Raw genomic sequence first — 25,476 nt, 5'->3', positions numbered from 1 at the left:
TTCAAAATATAATACTATTCAATCCTTCTTGCATCATTTTTGCATAACTGAAGAAAGAAACATGGACCCAATGCAACAAAACATTTCTTCATAAATACAATGATCCTAAAATATTAAGGAAGTGTACTTCTCAGCATCTTACCATGCTGAATACTTTTACACTCGAACACTGCAGCATCAAATGGTTACAATTTACAGTCTAAACCAAAACTAAACACAAATGGTCAATATAACAGCTGTTTAACAGGGGCAAATTGTAGTTTAAGTTTAAACACAGAGAGTTGTTCACAATGCATTCTTTTGTGGAAAGCCTGGGCCAAGAGATGCAGAGATGAAACAGCGTACAAGTTGATGTTACAACATTCAAATACTGATCCTTCCCAACTGTGTTCTATAAAGAGCTCTGGTAAAAGCTACACTTAGATTCAATGTGAATCAGTTTGTTCATTTAACATTTGCATGTAATGGTCTCAATTACCAATACCGACCTAGTCAACAGTTTAAAAAAAACAAATCTAACATGAAATCCTTTGGATTCGTAAGATTTTAACCACATAAAACTGTGGGAATGCTTAATAGCTGATTACCCATAGATATCCTAATATTCCAGTAACCAGTTTAAAATAAAAAAAACAAGAAAAGTATTTTCATGCAGACTCATTAAGTTCTACTTCTTAAAAAAGCAGTGTGGAATTTTTGAAATATTGGGAAAGAACATGTTTTAGCATTTTGTACTTACAAATAACTCTGCATAAATGCAGCAATTTTGAATTCTGACTTTTTCTTAAAAGAAAAAAAATGAAAGAATAAAAATGTTTATATTCAATTGATTTAAAGATGCCAGTCATAAATAATGGACAGAGAACGTCAATAAGCGATCGCTAATGGTTGCAGGGAAAAAATGGTTATTTCTAATGCACTGAAGCTACAGGTGTAAAGATAGGGAGAACCGCAGTATCTAACTTGTTGAGTAATGTTAAATACAGGTTGAACAATGAGGTAGTAAAACAGCTCAATAAACATTGAACCTTCGTGCCATGATTGATCAATTCTTGATTACTCTACCTTATATATAAATATTAAATGAATTTCTCTACAAGTGTAAGGAAAGGCACAACAAATATTTTTCAAAAATTCTTTGTAATCCACTAAGTGAGTAAGTGAAGCCAAATTCAAAGCAAACAAAGCAACACCACACAGTAAATAAAGCACGACAATAAACTTGAACAATGCTACACTAAAGTGACATCACTAATGCAAAAGCTACAGCATATTAAATACTACAAAACTAGCAGAGAATAAGGCTCGGATTTGAAATATCCACACAGCTAAGTATTAATTCTAACCTTGTGGCAGGATATTCAAATCTAAACTATCCAAACAGAAGGCTAATACATCCTCACTGACAGACAAATACATTGCAGGCTATCACACTAAAAATAATCGCAAAACTATATCTCTCTCTCCTTATAATGCTACATTTTAGCTCTTCAATAGGCAATTGCCAGTTGTGGCCACTTTGAAAATGAACAAATGAAGGGTATTTCACATTCTTTAAGTAGAACATTTAAATATTCATCTACTGTGACTACTTAATTATTGTCTACACTTTCAAATTATTTGCAACTGAGCTGGGGGTGGGATGGTGCAATGATTTACACTACTCAGTACATAGTAACCTCCTACTAAACATATTTTGACTAAAAACAAGTCAGAGATATTACAAAATGTCAATAATGTGTCGAGGTGCATACTTATTGCAAGTCAACAGAATGCACTGTTTAATGAATAACCGTGAAATATATTAAAGGAGAAAATTTCCTTTCACAACTGTTAACCTGTAACTACCTAGTGTTGACCAGAAACAATACAACTAAAACACTGCATTTTAGAGGGCCGTGGGGGTGGAAAGAATGCTTTTTCAAAAAAAAAGTTTTTAAAACACATCTTCTACATACAGTATTTCAAAACAACTTCTTCACAAACCCTCATATTGATGTGTGCTTCTCACATTTTCAGCAGTAGTAAGCAGTGAAAAATCAACTCGGATGCTTCATGAATCATCATGTAATAACTTAAAGAAATTGAGCAGGGACTGCAACCCACTTGTTAAAATTAGTGACGTGGTTTGGAACATCAAACTACAGTCCCTGTCAGCAAAGAGGCAACATGACTCAATGTTTCCTGAAGCACGCCAGAAAAGCCATTAGATTACTGCTTACACCTTGGTAAAATGTAAGTTTTCCTTGCACGTCAAGGTAGGTATTAATTTTAGAACACTGCATGTAGAAGATTTAAAGGTGGACAATTATGTACTTTTCTTCTACAACCCTTTAAACCATGGCCCTGACTCATTGCTGCACAAAATACAATTTTATCTGTGTCAATGTGTAGGGCAACCCATTTAGAAGCTACTTACTGCTAACAAGATTCCCATAAACATCCAGAAAATAAAGTTATGCAGTCAGATTCAAATTACACTATATTAAAACTCAACCGCACAAACATAAGAAACACTTTACTGCATAAGGAACAATAAAACAGTAACACCCCAAAAAATATTTGGCTCCACATACACACTGAGGAATTTGTAAAATATCACCTTTGAGTAAAAAGACTCATGCAAATAAACAGGAGAAAGTACATATGGAAGAACTGTGATCTTTATAAAAATGTATTAATACACAGAATGTCTTGTTCAGTTCAATAGTCATTGCATCCAATAAACTTCCAAATACATGAAAAAAACACAAGCAACTTCAGAAAGTATTAGCTAATGCAAAACGTCTAAAAAGTAGATGGAACACCACGGACGATGACTTGAAAGCATTTTGCTCTACTTACATGCTGCTGTACAAATGCTTCTTTACACTATAAGTGAAATCCACCAATGTGCAGTGAACAACTCTGATGATGGTTGCAGCAAATCTTCCTCTAACCACCTACAGTTTTACCACACTTATGTCCTTAATGTGTCATGTCTTATCCCCCACCATATCTTCCCTCTGGCAACAATCCCACTACCATTAACAAATGACTATATACACTCGTCCTTCTATAGCTTTAGCACTGAAAGTAACTGTTTCGATAGTGAAAGTTACACTTCACTGTATGTGTATATGTATTATACACACAATATATATATATATTTTGTATTTGTGAACGTTTGTATATTGTTGCTGGGAAAATGCATGAGTTGTAACCCATTTGGTTTTCCAAAGTGAAGACGTTATATGCAAGTGTAACATCTAAGAGAACCAAATGTCAACTCAATTTATGAGTGACACAATACAAACCAAATAAACGACAAAAAATAAAGGTCAATGACCCTTACCATTTGTAATATATTCCAATCCATGCACATGTGATCATGATACAACAAGTTGTTCCTCATATAGAAAGAACCAGAGACAGATCCATTCTGTCTGGGCTTTGTTAATCGCATCCAACAAATTGCATATAACAAGATTCCACTTCTTCAAACAGAAATTTATGGTGGGCCTAAGAAAACTAAAATGAAAACCCTCATGATACTTTCAATCTTTGCAGCAAATCAAGATTGACCAACTGATCAAAAAGAAAACAACTTGTATAAGCTGAATATATTCCTGGGTTGACAACCTGCACCTCCTGTCCTTGCATTGTTTTTGTAGGTCTGTGATAAACCTCCAGTGATAAAACCTCCAGTGTTTACAGTCATAAATCAGTACAAACAAAATATCAATTAAATATCCATCTATTTTATGGTAATAATAAATCCTCAAAGAACAGCAAGTTCTGACAAATCTGGATTAGTTGCACTTTTTTCCCCTTATAACTGTTAGATAGTTTCATTAAATGGGACTCTTGCAGGGCAAGTTCTCTCTCAAATGTGATATTAAAATCTTGGTTCTGCAAACACCTATATATTTTGCCTATCACAAAAGAGGTTAAGTATCCAAGTTCCTCTGACCATCAAATCTGCTGTGACAGTTTCTCCAGCTGTATTTAAGTTAAATACTAAACTGAATGCCAACCAAGTCAAACAAAAGCTGATTTGATTGCACAATTTTCTTTTGCATATAATGACTGACAGGGAAGTGATGTACCAAGTTGAACACAAACTCAACAACTATTAATTCTCAATCGTCTGAGTAAGAAGATACAATTCTGTATTCAAAGGTATCCAATTAAAAAATGTTCTGCAGAAGTCTACAGAGTACATATTAGAACAATAACTAAAATAATTCTCATCCCCATCCCAAAATATCCTGTGATAACAACCCTTTTTTTTTACTTCTTTCAGTTTTCAGTGTCACTGACAAAAGCAGAATCCCATCTCTTTTGGAAGGCTTGTGAGTGACTAATTTCACCAGCAATCCAAGGTGAGAAAACTCAGCAAGTCAGCAATCACTGCCCGTGGCAGTGAAACATTTGTTTCTACTGGTGACAAGAATTCAGCAGATACATTATGATAGTAAAAAAAATACTAACTGGTAGACAGTGCAATGAAAACCTGATTCTGGAGTTTAATGTGCATCTATTTTTGTAAGCGCTTGCTGCTGTTTATAATACTTAAGTACAAAATCAAAAGTTTCACATCAAGTAATAGACATCACAGTGATATATCCTCTTGTATACAACTGTGGACGAAAATATTTAAAATGCTTGCACAAAGCCTTGAAATAGTCCTAAGACCAATCACAATTTCATGGTCTGTAATATGGAGAAACACCAACTATAGATCAACCTATAGGAATGTATCAGCATTCAATCTGCTACTGCCTTAGCAGCCCTGATGAACTACCCATCTGCATCCATCTTCGATCTATAATCGTAACAATAATCTACTTTGTACTGTTTTCTACCACTAAAGAAAATGAACAACTATGTTTCCCAGTTGAATATCAAGTACAAAGGTTAAGTCCTTCAAAATTATTTTGTCTTAACGGGTTAAAAATCTTCACATCCCAACTTTAGATCTGATCTTTTATTCACTCCTGAACAGAAAGGATGGGTATACTGTACATTTTTAAGGCAACCAGCTGAATGTCTGACCAATTTTTCTTCAAATTATATTTTTTGAAAATTAACAATGTATATTTCTTACTGACAGAACACGTTCTTAATTATAAATTTTCCAATAAACAGATTCTTACTATGAAACAAAAATAAAACTCCAATCCACAACTAACAGGCAAGCCTTCATCAAATGTACTCCCTTCAAGTTTCTATTTAGCATTATATGTCTAAGCTCATATCAGAAGATCTAAAAGAATGGATTAATGTGAACTTGGAACTCAAAGTCAGCAGCATGCATTCCTCAATTTAACTTGGGCTTTTCCAACTAATTCTTACTCAGATGGACATAATGATGTGTTACTTGGAAGCGAGACATGACATTGGTACAAAATAGTTTAAAAAGGTGGAGTGGGGGGGGGGGGGGCGGGGGGGTGGTTTTCACACAAATCTAACCCTGCAAGGAAAGAAGTCTGCAGCAACCATTATCTAGTGTTATTCACCATAAAAGTCCTCTATTATATAAGCAGCTGAACTACTTCTACAGTGCCTACTTCAGTCACTGTTCACAGATAAGTCATTCTTTGTGGTATTTTCAATCCACATAGGTTGTTTTGCCAAGATTTTGTTCCATTTGGTGACAAGAAACAAATATGTAGAAACAAGAGTATAAACAGTCTTCTTCAGTGCCATTACATACTTCAACCCACAATGGACTTGGGTCAACTCCTTTGGTTTCACCAATTTGACAGCTTACACACTGGCTAGAAATTGATCGCTGTATGGCAGCTCTGCCATATCACATCTTCGCTGGAGTTGATCTGACCTTCTGCACTAGTACGTAGCTGTGTTTCCATTCAAAGAGTAATCATTCATCCATGATCAGTGCGACATTGATGTGAGAGAGATCTATCATGTGCCTGCAGAAATATGCAAGGAAATGTAATGCAAAAACAATTGAGAGAGATCCAAGATGAGAAGAAAAAACAAATGGATATAAAATTAGCATCAAAAAACACAAGTCTTCTAAATACCTTTTCAGTTCTTCTTGACCTACTTTACGTATTATGAACTGAAAGCCAGACCATCTCCAAACTCTGATATTTAATACCATTATTATGTATTAACAAAGCATCAGGCCAGACACTGAACAAAAATGGAAACTTAAAGGCTGAGCGCTTGGCAAATGAGTTATATTTCAAGGTAATTTTAAAATGGAGGGATATGTAACAGAACAAGACAAAGCAAAAAAACAGGGAATGTGACCAACAAGTTGCCACTAATGGTGGAATGAAGGCAGCAGTACACCTTGAAGTATAAATTACAATAAATGTACTTAAACTCAATCTCAGGATGTTGCAAAGGAGTACAGAGATTGTCACTATTACAATTCATTTTTAGTATTGAGATAGAATAACACGAAGTCATGGAAAAATTTGAAATCAATAATCAATCCGTATCAGCTAAGATGTGAGGGGATAGGTTACTGCAACTTTAGATGGAATGGATGATGGCAGTAGAGATGCAGTTTGTGATAGCAGCTGAGTGCGTTAGAAAAGTCAGATTTCATGGTGACAAAGTGTCTGTCAATCAAGTGTGAAGTGTAATTTCCAGACAAATGTTGTGGGGCAAAGACAAACTTCCTGACTGGGGGTTTCTAGGGGCTGGTGGCTGGCAAGGCAGCAGGCATCAGGTGAGGTGTGGAGGAGAGTTCAACAAATTCTGCAGGCTTCAGTGTTGAGAAGGAACCAGAGAAAAAGAGATTTAAAAAAAAAATCCCTGGAGATAATAATTCCATGTTTGTACTTAGATTTTGGGGTCTCCACTTGCTTCTGAAGGTTTTACAGACCGGGTCAACCTTGCTCGTAGCTCCAGCCAGTAGGTCATTAGAAGTGGCTTTGTGTCCCCACCCCAACCTGACCCCAGTGATAGAATACAGTTACAATGCAAGGTATCTGCCTAATAAAGGCAAGTGTCATAAATATGTATAGCTGTATCAGAGCAAGAAAAAAAAGTCATGATTAACTCCAGGTCAGAGGATGCTGAAATTTTCACAGCTGTGTTCACTTTAATGTCAGATGTAGCATTAAAAGGTAAAATATATAGAATGTGTGCTATTTCTCAAAGCTTAAGCCCACAAAAGTGATACAGTGCTTGGCTTAGCTTATGTATCAATATCCAAAGAATAATACTTATCAAAAATTGAATTAAAGAACTCAGGAATAAGCAATAAAATTAAATACAAACTTAAGTTTTCTGTTGAAACAAAATGTATTTTAACTTGGATTACAGGTTTTATTGTTGAAACTCAATTTATTACGTCCTTTTCAAATTTTCCCCTTTCCAACAACAAAACATGATAATGGATAATTACCTGTGAAATTTCTGCTGAAAAGCTGAAGCATGCGCCGGTTCCTTGAATTTTGCGATGGCTTTTCGCTGCTCTCGCATCATCTTGAAGTCCTGCAACAATATTTTAAAAATGTTTAGTTTCACAGTTTGATTTTTGACAAAAAGCTGTTTTAGCCAATTCAATAGTAACTTTCAATGGGCAACTGGATAAATACTTGAAGAATTTCTTTTTAATGGCGGAATATATTGGACTGTGGGTAAATCTGGGCAGTTTTATCAAAACACAGCCAACAGGTAAATCACATCCTTCTGTTCTGTATCATTCTGTAGTATTATGCAACAGCACTTAACTTTCACTCATTTCTTTGCTAAGCAGCAGGTCAAATCCCACGAAAGTCATGTGGTAACTATAAATTGGTATAGCATGAGCTGCAAGTCAAACTGCAAGCATTCTGAACTCCAAGTCCAATTTACTCCAAATGCAAGTAAAAAAAAAATTTTGAATTCAATATTTTCTTGATCTTCCAAGTCTCCTTGCTTTCATTTGTTCTGCTTCATGTCAATGACAAGTTTCCATTTTGCTGATGACTTAGAGAAGTCTGATTGGTCAGTAATTAGCTGGACTGGATTCGTCCTGCTTTTTGTAAACAGGATATATTTGCCTCATGGTTCCAGCAACCTCTGGTGCTGTCTGCATGCAGCTTGTGCATTCTCCTTGTGACTGCATAAGCTTCCCCAGGGACTTTGATTTTCTTCCATGTCCCAAAGGTTGATAGGTTAATTGGCAACTATAAATTGCCCCTAGTGTGCAGATAAGTGGTAGAATCAGGAGGGACTGTGGGGAGAGTAGGTTACAGGGAAAATAAGCAGGGGAATGGATTGCTCTTTGAACCAGCATATACTCGATGGGCGAAAATGGCTTCCTTCCATGTTCTAAAGAAATACGAAATTGGACAAACATGATTTGTCTTTCATAAACCACAATGGGTCTGCCCGACCACTTTGATTTTTCCCCAAGAGTCCTGCTTTAATGTCTTTAATAATAGCTTCTAACAATTTCCCTCTTGCAGATGATAAACTAACTGGTCTGTAGTTTTTAGCCTTATATTTGCCATTTTCCAAACTAATGGAACCTTCTCCCAATCCAGGCATTTTTGGAACACTAACACCAATGTGTCAACTACCTCACTAGCCAGTGCTTTTAAGATGAAGTCCTTCAAGACCGAGAGATTTGTCAACCTTCATCTCCAACAATTTGCTGCGTTCCACGTTCCTGGTAATAATAATTTTTCTGAGTTCCTCTCTCCCTTCCAATTCCCATTTTAGAGCTTTTTCTGAGATACTATCTGCATCCTCTAAAGTAAAGCCCGACACAAAATTCATCTGTTGTCTTCACGTTTTCCATTATTAATTTTCAAGACATTCTCTCTATAGGACCAAATCTTTTCTACTTTAAGTATCTATAGAAACTCAATGTCTAACTTATATTTTTGGATAACTTTCTCTCATACAGTATTTTTCTTCCTCATCAATCCTTTCCTTTGTTTTTTTTTTACATATTCAGTATAATTATGTTTTTTTTAAGTTTGATACTGTGGCGACTCACCGTCTAGTCGGGCGAACCGGCTCGGCAGTCGGGTCGCGCGGTGTCGGAGTGACGAGGCCCAAGATGGCGGCGGGCCTCGTCTTTCCGAGCGACGGGGAGAACCCGCGCGCGGGAAAGTCCTGATGACGTAGGACTTACGTCATTGCCGGTTTTTTTGGGCGGGAGTTTTTCTCCCTTAAAGGGCCCGCACAAGGCGGGAAAATAAACCAGTTCTGTTTGGCAATCCTCCGAGTAGAGTCTTGTTTTATTCCGCGGTAGCAACCGCTACAATACCATCTTTAATTTTTAGTTAATCACAAACTCCCAGTGGAATTTTCCTTCTGATTGGAATACATCCATTCTGTGATTTCTGAAAGGTCCCTTTAAATGTCCATCACTGCATTTTGACTGACCAATTCTTCATTTTTTTTCCTGTTCGCTTCCACCTATCACTCACTTACCCGTCTCCCAACTCCACTGCTCCCCCTCCCAGCTCCATCTGCCCAGCATCCTTCACCCTTCCTCAGTCCACCTGTCACCCACTGGCCTGACTCACTGCCCCCCCCCCTCTTTACACTGGCCATCTTCCCTCTCCACTCACCAAGGGAGCTCGTTATGTGGACTTGCAACAAAATAAAGTCTGCACTGCTCATTTAGAGTTTCCAGTCTTCCATGACGTTTTTATTCAACTGCCTTATTTGCATATTTAAGTTTTTTTTTGAACTGGAGATACTTTCTTGCAGTCTTTGAGTTCCTAACCAACTAGTCTTTCATTTAGTGCTGGGTAATTAGTAGACATTCAGTCTGATGCCCAATGCTCATTAAATTACCAATCTGGGAACAAAATATCGAAAGCTTTCTTCTCCTGCCATTAGCATTTTAGAATTTTTTTGCAATTGACTGCAACTACTTTTGAGTTAGTTTTTAGCATGGTGATCTAGAGACCTTAATATGAAAGATTTTTTGACAGTAAACCTGCAGGCATGTCAAGAATCACCTCCTTTTAGGTTATGTCAAATAAGTGCTATGCCATTTCTGAGCCTTAAAAAGTAACTCCATGGGTTATGTTTTGGCTGATATTAAATTTAAAAACTGCATTAAACACATTTCACATACAACCTATTCCTCCACAAGCCTTTCCAGATCACAGCCACACACTTGTTAAAGGAAATTCTCCTGCAGCCATTTTGTCTTTTCAGCATCTAATAATCATCCAAATTTTTTCTACATAAAGCCATACACTGAACGATTAAAAAAAACTAATTTGATCCCTAATAGGGAATTTACATTAATAAAAACAATTGAAACCAACAAAACCATCACTTTAATTATTGTGTACAATTTGTACCCCCCACCAAAAGTCTCAGAAATCCATCTAAATTAGAAGTTCATCTAAATTGGCTTCACCATCAGGAAAAGGCATCTTTGGAGGATAAAGAATAGCTACTTTATGGACTCAGTAACTCTGCAAGCATGTTTTGTACCCAGCAGATGGTTTACAACATTCCATTATGATTTATTAAAATTAAAATTAATATTAAAATTTATTGGGGAAGGCAAAAACAAAGAGATCCAAAGTTTGTTCAACAGAGCTTTTAAAAGCTATGTGTAGCAGAAAGAACAGAGAATCCCATAGGACAGAAATTATGGCTGAATAGGTAGGCTACTGAAGCTGGAACAAAAAAGGCAAGGGGCGAGAAATTCACTGTTAAGTGAATGATACCTGCCTGTTTGAAGAGAGTCTTAAAGAGGGGCAAGCAAAGCCAAAAAGTAGATGTGATGTTGAGGATACGAGCTCAAATAACATGGTGAAACATTGGAAGTCAGTGAAGGTTGAAATGCCTGTTACAAAAGTCAAGTCATAAAAGTGATATATATGCCTAAAAAAAGATCCATAGAGTGGCTCATCTAAGATCATTTTTTTAAGCTTTTTGTTGCAGAGAAGTGCCAATGGAAATCTGATAGAACCAGAGCTTTACAGATGTCCAACAAAAGAAGGTTTTACTCCTTTGGATATTGAAACTGGCCAGATAACTGGAGATGCAGTTAAGACTCTCCCATCCACCCTCATCATCACTTCCCAAGTCCTTCAATGATCTATAATGGCCATTTCCTCGTCTACATGTTTCCCCATAGTAGAATGATATACATGAAAACAAAGCAAGTTTCTGTATGTTGGCCAACGCCCCCAGCTATATCATAACAACGTGCATGCTTTCAAGCCTGCTGTCTAGAACCAATCTGGGTAAAGCAAAAATCACTGTTTTCAGGCTTCACCATGGTGTTGATCTTCTGGAAACTGCACCAGTCTGAATCATGCAAACTGATGTTCACCACAATTCCAACACATTCTTTGCTGCTCCCCCCTCCCCCAATCTCAACCCGTTATAGTTCCTAACTTGTACAACTCTCAACTGCAAAAATCCTGTACCAAGTCCCACGTCTACGAGTTGTCTTCCCCACTGTTCCCTGTAACCCTAACTATTAAATCTTAAGACATAGTCAAATACTCCAGATTTGGATAATCTTACCGATGCAGTCTTCTTCCGGCTCAAGCAGCGCACTTGCCTGCTCCTGTTTGCACGCCTGCTTCCCCAGCCCCCCAAAATATAAAAGAAAATAATGGCCAAGCCAGGCTGCACTTGTGAACAGAAAAACAAACTTAACATTTCAGACCATTGACAGAACCACCTTCTGGCTCAGATTTCCTTCTAAATCCTTCAGTATTCTGAATTCAGTGTGGGTTTTCATATCACTTATACCCGTCTATAATACCTTCATTCTACCCTTCAGAATTCTCTGAATAATATGGAGATACAAAATTAAAACCAACAGCTGTTTCATAAAAGAGAACAAATAAATGGAATAAAATGGAATCTTTTAAAAAAAATGCAGATTTTGGAAATCTGAAATAAAAACAGAAAATGCTAGAAAAGCTCAACAAGTCAAGCAGCATCTGTGCAGAATGAAACAGTCAAACTGGAACATTAACTCTGTTTTGCTTTCCACAACTATGCTGCTTGACCTGCTGAGTGTTTCAACATTTTCTGTTTTTAAACAGTATAAAATCATTGCCAACTGGAGAGGAAATAGTTGAGGAATGCTTCATTTAAATCTCATTCAGAGTTGATGCTCCAAGCGCAAGAGAGACAAAATGCTGGAATCTGGGGCAACAAGCAAACAGCTGGAGGAACTCAGTGGGTCAAGCAGCATCTGCGGAGGCAATAGCCAGTATAAATAGATGAGAGGACAGGGTGGGTCAGGAGCTGGCAGGCAACAGGTAGAACCAGGTGAGAAGGGAGATGATGGGCAGATGGAGCCAGTTTGGGGGGTGGGGAGTGTTAATGTAAAGACCAAGGCTTTAAAGCAATAATAGGAGACACAAGAAGCTGCAGATGCTGGAATCTGATAAGGAAGGAAACTGATAAGTGGAACCAGATAAGGGAGAGATGATGGGCAGATGTAGTACGTTAGAATAGGAGATAGGAGAACCAGGTGTAGTGTGGGTGGGAGATAGACAGAAGAAACCAGGTAGGTGAAGGGAATGAAAGTAGCACCGGAAGCGTGGGTTAGTATTGGAAAATTCAATATTCATACCACTGAGTTGCAGACTACCTAGGTGGAACACGAGGCGCTTTTCTTCTAATTTGCACTTGGCCTCGCTCTGGCGGTGGCAAAGGCCAAGGACCGATGGGTCACTGAGGAAATGGGAAGGGGAGCAGAAATGGCAGGCAATGGGAAGGACAGGATGACCATTGTGGAGCTTAGGTGTTCCACAAAACAGTTGCCTGGTCTACCCTTGTTCTTGTCGACGTGGAGGAGGCCACGTCGTGAACACTGAATGCAGTAGATGAGGTTGGAGGAGGTCCATGTGAATCTTTGCTTGATGGTGGAACGTCAGCTGCAACGGGATCCCACCACCAGTCACCACTTCTCCTCCCCACCTCTTCTTGTGTTCCCCAGGGAACGCTCTCCCTGTGACTCCTTGATTCAATCATCCCTACCCACTCACCCCTCCCTGTCCCCTGGCACTTTTTCCTGCAATCATAAGTACAGCACTTGTCCCTAGATCTCCTTGCTCACTGCCATCTAGGGACCCAAACAGCCCTACCAGGTCAGGCAAAGATTCACATACACCTCCTCCAAACTCATCTACTGCATTCAGCTCTCAATGTGGTCTCCTCTACATTGGTGAAACCAAGCATAAACTAGGGGGCAACTGTGTTGCAGAACACCTGAGCTCTGTCCACAAAGGCCATCCTGACTTCACAGTTGCATGCCATTTCAACTCATCTTCCCATTCTCACACCAGCTGTCAGTCTTTGGCCTCCACTGCCAGAGTGAAGCCAAATGTATATTAAAAGAACAGTACCTCACGCTCCGCCTGCGTGGTCCACAGTCCAATGGTATGAACATTGAATTTTCCAATTTTAGGTAACCACACTCCATGCTCCCTTCTCTCTGTTGCTGGCTTCCTCACCCACCAGTTTCATTTGCACCCCCCCACCTGGTTTCTTCTACCTATCATCCATGCACTATGCCTTCTCGTTCTCCAAGCTTCCAACCCCACATGCTCCATTTGCCTATCACCCTCCCTTATCTTGTTCCACTTCCTCCCTTAGCAGATTCCAGCATCTGCAGCCTCTTGTGTCTCCACTTATCACCTTCCAGCCTCCGTCTCCAGCTCCAACCTCCTCTCCCTGCACCTGGCTCCATCTGCCCCCTTTTTTTCTCTCTCCTTATCTGTCTCTACCTATCACTCACCAGCCACAGTCTCCTGACTCTACCTCTCCTCCTGCCCCACCTGGCTCCATCTGCTCATCACTCCCTGCTCACCTGGTTCCACCTATCACCTACCAGCCCCTGCCTCAACCTTCCCTCTCACCTCTTTATACTGGCCATTTCCCCGCTCCACACCCAAAATGTCAACTATCCCCTTGCCTCCACAGATGCTGCCTGTCCTAATGAGTTCCTCCAGCAGTTAGTTTTCTGCCCTAGGACTTGAAGCTCACATTGTTCATCTGCAATGCGATAAGTAGAGTCATGAATATATTAATCAACAGAGCACAAAAATGGCATGTCCATTTTTGTAAGAAATACGACCACATTTGGTTTAAAATGTGGCCACACTGAAATTGCACAATGATAAGCAAGCCTCCGCACATAAATGAACAGATTAAAACAAATCAGTCTTTCACCAAGCAGGATAATTAAGAATGAGCAGGACCCCTTAAGAAAGCAGCAGCTATAGGCCAAATAAAACGTACAATATATAAAAGGCAGTGTGTTAATGAGGAGCACAACTGTAGATTTGAAAACCTGCAGGTTTTGTAGAGTTATAGTAATACAATACTACTTGACAGCACTTATTAAATTTTGGCTTTATGACAAAAGCATTCACTTCAAGTATCTGCAATTAAAAAACATAATTGACTATGAGTGATCATTCTGTACAAATGCAGCAGGGGAATTTTCTTTGAGAAATAACTGGAGACATAAACCTAGAAGCATTCTCGGTTGCAAACAGATATTAAAAGGTAAATTATTCACTATAAGATTCAACAATCTGCTTTCTGTGATGAAGTTATGCACCACACATCCTGCTTAACTAGAAATATCAGTGCTATCTGTCCCATGAATAAATCCTGGCAGAAACCCAAGTAATACGGTCCCTGCACATTTTAACACCTAATTAGCGTCACACTTAAAATAGGAGTGGGGGGAGGGACTGAGGAGGGGGTAGAAGATGCACTGAAAGACAGAAAATGGAGAGGTACAAGAAAACCTATTTGTGATACAGACCACGCAACAGCTCCTAAAGTGAACCATCTCCAACCCTCTCTTTTCAACAATCATTTACCCTGCCCAATGAATTTTATCCATGCCTTTGCATTTCCTCATATTTTCCATTTGAATATAAAGATGACATGCATATTTTAATTGAAGTTGTTTTTAATGTATAATATATATATTTCATTTCCTTCATCTACCTAAATTTTTCAAATACAATTTGGTTTTTTAATAGAATTACAGGACAGCTGGCAGAAATTTAAGTTCACTAATTTTATGGACACTTGATCTTACCATCTACCTCATTATGACCTTTAAATCCCATCTGTTGTTTCTCCACCTAAATTTCCAACTTATCTATATCTTGCTGTATCTTTTGACAACCTTCCTCACTGTCCACGCCACCACCAATTTTCATGTCATCTGGAAACTCACTAATCAGACCATCTACATTTTCATCTGAATCATTTATATATATATTACAAAAAGCAGAGGTCCTAGCCTTGATCCATGCAAAACACCATTGGTCACAGCCCTCCAGTCAGAAAAACATCCCACTACCACTACTGTCTTCTATGACCAAGCCAATTTTAAATTCAAATTACCAAATCACTGTGGATCCCATGTGATTTAAACATCTGGACTAGCCTACCATGAAACACCTTGTCAAATTGCTTTACTAAATTCCATATAGACAACATCTACTGCCCTACCCTCATCAATCATCTTCGTCATTTCCTCAAAAAACTTAAATTTGAGAGACATGACCTCCCCTACACAAACCCATGCTGACAATCCTTAATAAGTCCATGCTTTTCCAAGTGCAAGTAAATCCTGTCCCTAAGAATATTTTCCAACCACGGATGTTAGGCTCACTGCCTATAATTTTCTTGATTATCTCTGTTGCCCTTCTTAAAAAGAGGAACAGCACTGGCTGTTCTCCAGTCCTCTGGCATCTTGCCTGTGGCTAAGGAGGATAAAAAGATTTCAGACTAGGCTCCAGCAATCTCCTTCCTTTGTTCCTTCAGTATCCTGGGATGGATCTCATCAGGCCTTATCCACTTTATCCACTTTAATGTTTTTCAAGACACCCAACATTTCCTCCTCCTTAATATCGACATGCCCTAGAATATCCCTAATCTCATCATCCTTGGTGAATACCAATGCAAAATACTCATTCACGACCTCAACTACTTCCTCTGGCTCCACGGATTAATACCCTTTGTCCTTGAATGGATAAAATGTCTTGGGATTGCCCTTAACCCTACTTGCCAAGGACATTTCATGGCCCCTTTTAGTCCCCCTAATTTCTTGTTTAAATTCTTCCCTGCCTCCTTTACATCCCTCAAGGGCCTTATCAGATTTCAGCTTCTTAAACCTTGTATATATGCCTCCTTTTGCATTTCAACAAACTTTTGACTAAAGAGTTAGATTAACTAGTTTAGAATCACCTATTTATCTACCTTTTATTTTATTGGCTGTTTTCCAGACCAATTACACAAATTTCATTTTTTAAGAAATGGAAATTACTGTCAACAGCATCTCCAGTTTCTTTCATTAAACTCATCATAATAAAATGGTTGGAATTCAGAAAGGCAACAAAAATGAAAAAAGGACAAATTAGATATAAAGGACATAAAGCTAGAGGTAAACAATTTCAGAAAGGTGTTAATGGGCAAGGAGGGATGTGGACTTTTGATGTGGGAAACATACTGCGGTTAATTTCAGGTAGATGAATGGAGTAAATTCATACTTTGTAAATTTTAAGTAGACGAGTAAGAAACTGATATCTGGGAAAACAAATCTTAAAAATTAGGATAGGCAAGTAAAAATTATTGGATCCCAGATTATATAAATTGGGAAATACAGTACAAAAGCAGATAAGTACTATTTACACTTACTCAAATCATTTAGATTAGTTAGGACAGGGTGTCTGATTTTGAGTGGTTCCACATAGGCAGAGCTACGATCAACATGGAACCAAATGATTCACTAAGAACGAGAGCTTGCATTGAGGCGAGACCAAAGGAACTGAGGGCCTTCTCATCAGAGAAGGCTAGGAAGAGAGATAAATGAAAATTGAGGGGGTCTGATGCGTTATCCTGGGAGAGGCCAGTTATATTCCCAAGCAACTGCAGGGCGTAAATTTGTTGACGAAAAGACCTGGTGCATGTTCTGAAGGAGCTAGAGTTTTCTGACATCTTGACAAACATTTATCCCTCAATCAACACTACCAGAGTTGATTATCAGATCTCATCATCGCTTGTGGAACACAAATGTATGCAAGCTGGCTTCTGCATTTGCCTAATATCTTGGCTGCACATGAAGGCAAGTCTATTTTTCTTCATTACAGATATTTTCATTGTAGCAATGTAACATAGGTGTGAGAATTATGAAGGATTTTGTTAGGATTAATAGAAATAGTACATTTCTAGATGGAGAAGAGTAATGAGATGTCAATTGTTTAAAAACAGTCACAGAGAAGAAAGAATTCCCACCTGGAGAAACTGGTGTGAGAATGAAATGTCTTGCCTCTAAAAATAGTTAAGGCATTGCAAAGGCAAGAGAGGACAAACATTTGAAGATGCTAAACTATGGGGAGTACACAAGCAGTGGAATTAACTTTGGACTGCTGAAAACAGATAGGACCGGCTATACGAACTTGGCCTATAAACTTCTGAAAATAATCTGATTCTCCTATAACAGAGCCATGCCAACTATCTTTGATTAATCCCTGCTTTCCCCAGTGTATATTAATCCTGTCACTCAGATTATTTTCCAGCAACTTCCCTACCACTGACATTAGATTCATCTGCCTTCAATTACCTGCTTATCCCTACTGCTTTTCTTGAATAAAAATCTGCATTTACTGCCCTCCCCTCATCTGGGTCCTCGTCTATGGCTAGCAAAGGTTCAAAAATCTCTCTTAGGGCCCCAGCAAACCCTTCCCTTGCCTTCCATAGCAATTTGAGATACATCACCAGGACCAGCCCAGTAAGGCATCTAATACCTCCTCCCTTTTAATGATAACATTCCAAAATGCACCATTACAGATTGTTCAAGAGTAAATTCTACCTGCCATTCTCTGCCCATCTTATCGACTCATCAACATCATTCTGTTGCCAAAGAAACTTAACAACCTTCTTTGAAAAATTCAAAATAAGACAGGATCTCTCCTTAGAGCCATGCTAATACCTACCTGCCCAGGTACACATTAATCCTGTCCCTCAGAATATTTTTTCTAATAGTTTCCCTACTACTGATGTTAGACACATTGGCCTGCAAGTCTAGACAATCTCTCCTTGCAACTATAATTCTACAAGCTGTCAACATCCTTGTAAATCTCTACTGCATTTTCTCTGGTGCTACCAGAATTGTACAGTGGTCTAAATGTGGGCTATTTAACATCTTGTGCAGTTTTAGCCCAACTTGTCTGCTCCTGCGTTCTGTAGCTTTGCCACGGAGACCAGATAATTCCAGTCTTGCCAATTTTTTTGCATGGGTAAAGTTCTCCAGTATTGGCAACATCCTTGAAATCTTACTCTGTAGCCTCTAGATTTTGATAACTATAATTGCATCCAGTACTCAAGATATGCCTAACAAGTTTTTGTTCAATTCAGTCATAACCTCCTTGTTTTTATTTCCTTTGCCCTGGTTAATAAAATACCCACATGCCTTAACTTGTTCAACTTATCCTGGTCCCTTTGCAGTTCAGTGGGCATGCACCTGTGTTTCTCTTCCCTTCTTAATGTTCTTACATTGTGGTTCTGCAATGGGATATAAACAGATTAAATGATTGGGGGGGCAAAAGACTAGCAAATGGAATATAATGTGGGAGGTCATGTACTTTGGTAAGAGTAATCAAAAGGCAGATTATCTAGAGGAAGAGGTAGATGAAGAGAGACTACAAGCAAGTAAAGTTCAGTGGAATCTTGGTGTTCTGGTGGATGAATCTCAAAAAGTTAGCAGGCAGGTCCAACAAGTAGTTAAGAATGCAATTAAGGCCAAAATGCAGTTTGCCAAGAGATTGGAATTCAAGAATAGGGAGGTTTTTTTTTACATTTCTACAGGGGGTTAGTGAGGCCACACCTGGAATACTATATACTTAAAAAAGGACACGGTAGCATTGGAGGCAGTCCAAAGGAGATTCACCAGGCTAACTCCTGGGATGAGAGGGTTGTCTTATCAAGAGAGGCCAGATAACTTGGGTCTGTATTCCTTGGGGAATTGAGAATTGAGATTCCATTGAGAATTCAAGTATGAAAAGCACACAGTCCTTCTCCTGCCTTTGTAATTCGATCCAGTCACAGTTTTACTCTAAAACACCACTTAAAATACAATTGACCACAGCCACTTAAGTCAAAATTGCAAAACATGCATAGCCCAAAAGTACTTAGGTTTCTGATTGGCTCCCTTTGCTTCGAGCCTTTTATGCACCACCAGAACCAGGTTCATGAGACATTTTTTAAAAACAGTTATCACTGTCAGTGCTTCTTCAATATGCAACTTAAAATACTAGCAGCAATAAAATTGTTCATCTATCCAAAGTTCTGAGTCTGGAACACAACAGATTCAGCAATTGGCTTCTTTTTAAAAAAAAGTATACCTAAATAGATCCCAGATTTTATCATTAGGTGAAAATAGGGTTCAAATAAAATCTTGCAGAAAGAAATTACTAACTGAAATTTCTACCTTTTCAGCTTACCATGAATTCATCTGAATGGTTGGCAGAAATGGGTGGAAATTAAGCCCTGGAGAATCCATTTAATTTGTTCACTCCAGTTTTACTTAGAGGACTTGATCCACAATGGCAGAGATAACAGGAGTTATTCAAACCCAGCCAGTGGTACTAATGTATTTGACCAGTCTTACATTCTTTTTCTCTCAGAGATGGTTGCCAATTGCTTTAAAATGAATTAGTCAGTTTCTTAACTTAATCTGAATGTGCAATAATACTGAAATTTTTAATTATTCACTGAATACTAATATTTATTTGAAAATACAAAGAATTGCAGATGCTGCAAATTTGAAAAGCAGATAAAGAGAAACAGTTAATGTTTCAGGGCTGGGACTCTTCATCTCTTAACTGATTCTCTTTTCACAGATGCTGCCTGACCTGCTGAGTGTTTTTGGCATTTTCTGTTTATATTTTGCATTTATTTGACATTTATAGCAATTTGTTCTCACGGCCTCACCTTTTTCAACAACTGTCTTTGGCTTTAATTCATTCAACAAGAGAGTCAAATGATGGGTATCTCCAAAGATATCACCGCACCTGCCAAAGACTTATTTCAGATTTCCAGCATCTGCAGCATTTTCCATTTATATAGCTCTTCTGTAATAATATTTTCAAAATAATTTTAAAAATATTTACTGATTCGAGGAAAAACAACTTGCAGTAATGTAGAAAATGCTGCAAGTTGACAAAGTCAGAGGGGAAAATATGAATAAAATAATACTACTAAAATTGTGGAAGAGATAGAACTTTTGAGTGACAGCTTAACTGAAATCAAAGATGATCAGTAAAAACCCAATAAAATAAAGATATAAAGTAGAGCAATATCAAATTATAGATGAGAGGGGTGTCTGGTTTTACCACTTCTGAGTTAGGTCTGTCCTTAACTCCAGCTGTTAGGCATTAGTGCAAAGTTAATGCACTTAACTGACTTTGCTACATAGTTAATGGATGGCAATATATTCCATCAATGTGTAACAATTTTATTGCATGTACAAATTTAAAGGTTTACCTTTGCAGAAAATAACTATGTATTTTCTAAACACAGCATTAAAGAACTACCCAAGATACCTCTTAAGATGAAAAAGTGGTCAAGGGCAAAGTGTTGCAAGAAAAATGAGATGGAAGGAGATGTTAAAACTCAGGTAAATTATTGAGCGGAATTTGGGCGATGCACAGCAATCCACATCCAAATCCAGACACTTCTGTCAATGAGGGTGACAAGCTAAAGACAAGCTGCTGCCATCTGTGCATTAGAAAAAGTGCAATCCATGTAAAAAGCTGCATGCTAATATATGTCCTGCATATCATGAAATATACCAGAAGCTGCAATTTATAGTCACCGTATATTATCATATTCTTAATACTATTTAATCCAACGTGGTAATACTTACCAACAATAAAAATCTGATAAACTTTATAGAAGTATTAAGTTCATAGATTAAAATGAATTAAAACAGGTTTTTAAAGCCTTACAATAATTTGTGTGCTAAAAAATGCATGCAAGAGGTCACTTACCTGAATAGGTCCAACTGACATCAGCAGGTTTTTCAACTGGATATCAGTGGTTGAAGAAGAAAGCCCTTCAACTGACACCACACATGGTTGAGGTCTGCATTCCACCACTCGCAAATTCTGTTTATGTTGCATCATGCGTCCTCGGCCCATCTGGCCTGGTAATGCTATGCCGCGCCCCTGCATAATGACCTGTAGAGAACACAACACTCAGCCAATTTATTTTGTCCTTGGGGTGTCAGCTTGTGGCTCAAAACTTTCCATGGGTCATATAATGGCTTTACAACAACATCGTGTGACCCTACAGTTTAAGACAAGGTTATATCTTTAAAGCTATTGTGCTTTACATTTACCTAGTAAATATGAGCCCTAAAATCTTGCATCAAATTCATTACTTTCAACTTCAAGCAATATTATAACAGCAAAGATCTAATTTATATGCGCATCGATGTGCCATCCTTATCCTATCTGGTTATATATGTCTCCAGACCCACAGCATGTTGTTGACTTTAAACTGCCCCTGAAATCACCCAGCAAGCTATCCAGTTGTAGCAAACTGCTACTTCAAAGCACGAGAATAAATACAGATTAACTGTCCTTTCTTTATAGATCTAGACACCAGTCTTGGTGTCAACAAACCCACAGCCAGCACAGTCAACGCTGCAGAGTCCTCCTATTATCACTAGAATATAAAAGCACAGATGTAATGCTTAGGCTTTATAAGGCATTGGTCAGACCACATTTGGAGTACCGTGAGCAGTTTTGGGCCCCAAATCCAAGGAAGGATGTGCTGGCATTGGAGAGGGTCCAGAGGAGGTTTCAAGAATGCTCCCGAGAAGGAAAGGGTTAACGTATGAAGAGCATTTGATGGCTCTGGGCCTGTACTCACTGGAGTTTATAAGGATGAGGTCGGATCTCATTGAAACCTACCGAATATTGAAAGGCCTGGATAGAGTGGACAGAAAGGACGTTTCCAGTAGTGGGAGAGTCTAGGACCAGAGGGCACAGCCTCAGAATAGAAGGACATCCCTTTAGAACAGAGATGAGGAGGAATTTCTTTAGCCAGAGGGTGGTGAATCTGTGGAATTCATTGCCACAGACGGCTGTGGAAGTTGATAGGTTCTTGATTAGTAGGGACATCAAAGGTTACGAAGAGAAGGTAGGAGAATGGGATTGAGAGGGAAAAAATAAATCAGCCATGGTCGAATGGCGGAGCAGACTCAAAGAGCTGAATGGCCTAACTCTGCTCCTATGTCTTATGGTTTATGGTCTTATCAGAAGACTTCTACCTAAGAGAGCTGAACTAGATGAGCCAGGCAATAGCAAAGTCATACACACAAAGTATTTTTCAGCCCATGCCCTAGACTCCACCATCATAATCCCTGGTTGGGTCCTACATATATGACAGGACTAATGCACTAGAGATGGCGCTGCAATAGTACAGTCAGATGGAATAGCCCATGGAGTAATAAAGTCAAACAACATGGAAACAGGCCTTTCAGTCAGTGGAGACCATCAAGCAATTAACCACCTACCTACAACTACAACCCCTGCGTTATGGCCATTCAGGTAATGGAAATTCATCCTTACAGAATTCACAAATCAAGCAGCATCTGTGGGAGGAAAGGATTTGTCGATGTCTTGGGTCAAAACCCTGAATCAGGACTCAGATGCAGGGTTTCGACCCGAAACATCAACAATTCCTTTCCTCCCACAGATGCTGTTTAACCCGCTTACCTCCTCCAGCAGATTATTTGTTGCTGAAATCTACTGATATCATTCTGAACAGAAATCAGTGACTGATCTTCCAGTGTAAAAATTCCAAAGATTCACTGCTCTCTCATTGAAGAAATTTCCCAAATGTTTGATGGGTACCAGGATTGCTGGAGACTGCTTGTAGCCCTTCAGTTTGGGTGGCTAGTGTGCTCCAAGTATAATTTTGTTTACTTTTCATATTTTTCTTGAGTTTCTAACAAATCATCTTAATATTTTAAAAGCTTCATGGATCCATTGTGCCCTTGCTTGATCTCTCCTATCACTGGAACTAGGTATATCCAGGGATGGGGATAAAAGAAATTGGAATGTTGGATAATTGAGGTACTCTATTGACTGACGTGGGTCCTGAAGGTTATGAGGACACCCCTGCAAGGCTGACTTGTTGAGTTATAGTCAGAGAGTTGTATACCACAGAAGCAGATCCTTCGGCCCAACTCGTCTATGCGATCCAAGGTGCTTTCCTGAGCTAGCCTCATTTACCTGTGATTGGCCCATATCCCTCAAATCTTTCCTAGCCATGAACCTGTCCAAATGTCTTTTAAACATCGCAATTGTACCCACGTCTACCACTTCCTCTGGCAGCTTGTTCCATATACCACCCTTTGTGGGAAACCTAGCCCTCAGGTAGCATTGACATCATAATGAAATACTTGGATCACGGCCCCCCAAAAAAGTCAGATTGATTGTTCTTTGCAGAATGAATTTTGTAGCTTGTGTTTACAAATGGATGGATAGCTAACATATTTTCAAAGGGAACAGAGCCCACAAGGCCCAAGAGAATTCCTTACATTTGAGGGTGAAAATTACCTTTTTAATGATCAGCTGGATTAATGGAACAAGTGTAGAAAGATCTTGGAAAAACCATCACCTCACAATGCTCTCCGAAGTCTTACATCAACCTAACCATGTACCTCATACTCACTAGATTAAAGTCCTGGATTTTCCTACCAGAAAATATTATTGATGTATCATCAATTTAAAGTCAGCAATCGTCTACAAAGAAAGCCCGGAAGACCATCTCAGGCAATCTGAGATGGAACAGATTGCAACTTTACTCATGCCCAAAAGAACAAAAATCAATTACAGGGCAATTAATGGCACATTGCACATGACCAGCAAAAGGTCCACTGGATCCAAATCTAATGAAAACATGGACCTCCCTCAACCCTTCAATAAAAGTCCTGAAAAGTCAGGATATGGTGATCATTCAGAGCTTAGCCTCAAATTTCTAGGAGAAAAGACAATTAAATTGGCAAGTTCAGATGTCAACTAAGCAAACACATCAAGACTTTCTTGGCTGCAAGCTGAAGTTTGGTATGCTTAAAAAAAAGCTCTGCACGAGAACAACAATCAATATTGAAGGTTATCTAGATGTGGAATTGATTATAGCTGAACATCAGGAGAAATGGTGAGACATACATCACTGACTCCACCAGACAAGAGAGAGATTTGGAGCCTTGAAGCCTATAACAATGCTAAAGGGTGACAAGTGTCATTTGGAATAAATGTAACTGAAGACATATTTAATTTAAAAGTTTACTCAACTGGGCAGAAATTTCAGTTAATGACAGAATCAGTGCAAGTGTCTTGCCATCTGACAATTAACATAATGTCTTCTGGGTTTTACTTCTGACTGAAAGTTCCTGATATGATATTTTGACTTACAGCCATAATATTACTCAACTTGATAGATACCAGAAGTAAATCTCTATGTTAGCAAATACAGTAGCAATGTGGTTATAGGATTAGACAAGCAACCCAATGGTCAAGTTCAAATTCCACCAAATCCACAAGTTGTGAATTATATTTTTAATCAACCTGTTAATTTGCAAGTTAGCATCAGATAAAATGACCACGAAAGCTGTTGAAATGTTAGAAATCGTGCACAATAACTATTAATCCCTTTTTCCCCTCAAGACGTTTTTAACTAGCCCACATCAAAAGAAGAACTTACTATTATTTAAAGCTCTTCACAACGACAGGTCCATGCAGGGAGCTTTGCAAGCAACTTAAATGCTATTGCTGCTGTAATGGCAAGATCCCATGGCACCAATGGATAAACAGAAGAATACCCCCAGCAATCCTAGCCAACATTCAACCCTCAACCAACCTCAGTAAAATAAATTAGTTTGATTTTTAAATTTCATTGTTTTTTGGACTTTGGCATGAACATGCTAGTTGGTGTGTTTAACACTGCAGTACTGACCAGTCAAGTTAATGAATTTCAACAGGGATCATTTTCAATGCCACCTTCTGGAATACTCACCTGTTGCACAACCCAATTTCAATGAAATGAAAATTAGACAAGCCATTCAGATGAAGAGTGAAGAGTGCATAGTTGAAAGTTACCCCAATTTTCTTAGTCATTTCTTCCCCCTCAACCCACTATTAGCCTCCAAATTGAAAGAACGAGCACTTCAACAACTGAGCAGCTCCAAAAATGGCATGAGGTTAGAGGCTCCATTGTCCATTATGACACAGCTTCCAAATGATAGCATTGCTATAGCACCTGGTAGTAATGAAACTCTACAGCATGCCATTGTCACACAGGTACAAAATTAGTAAGATTTACAAAATCTGTTTACATTTCTGTATAAAATGGAACAACATCCCAGGTGAGGGGAAATTCATCCATTCCAGACACTTCTTTCTCTTTAAACATGACATCAAATTTATCTCCTGCCAACATGTATTCAAAAGCATCGCAATGATTTAAATAATTAAC

At 38.6% G+C, this 25,476-nt stretch overlaps 1 protein-coding gene across 4 annotated transcripts in view; it reads right to left on the bottom strand.

The window, feature by feature from the left end:
• Window positions 1-2,660: 2,660 nt before the first annotated feature.
• The window catches only part of LOC127570472 (RNA-binding protein 33-like), a 126,163-nt gene continuing 103,347 nt past the window's right edge, over window positions 2,661-25,476 (bottom strand). For all 4 annotated transcript variants that reach the window (XM_052016086.1, XM_052016084.1, XM_052016082.1 and 1 more), the window contains 3 exons: window positions 20,979-21,167; window positions 7,373-7,461; window positions 2,661-5,918 (listed from right to left, as the gene is read on the bottom strand). In XM_052016086.1, the coding sequence (XP_051872046.1) occupies window positions 5,867-5,918; window positions 7,373-7,461; window positions 20,979-21,167 (330 nt within the window). In that variant the 3' untranslated portion in view covers window positions 2,661-5,866. The remainder of the gene's footprint in view (window positions 5,919-7,372; window positions 7,462-20,978; window positions 21,168-25,476) is intronic.

This window comes from Pristis pectinata, chromosome 5 (genome assembly GCF_009764475.1).
Source record: "Pristis pectinata isolate sPriPec2 chromosome 5, sPriPec2.1.pri, whole genome shotgun sequence".
Lineage (NCBI taxonomy): Eukaryota > Metazoa > Chordata > Chondrichthyes > Rhinopristiformes > Pristidae > Pristis > Pristis pectinata.
This window is presented reverse-complemented; position numbering and strand designations above follow the sequence as displayed.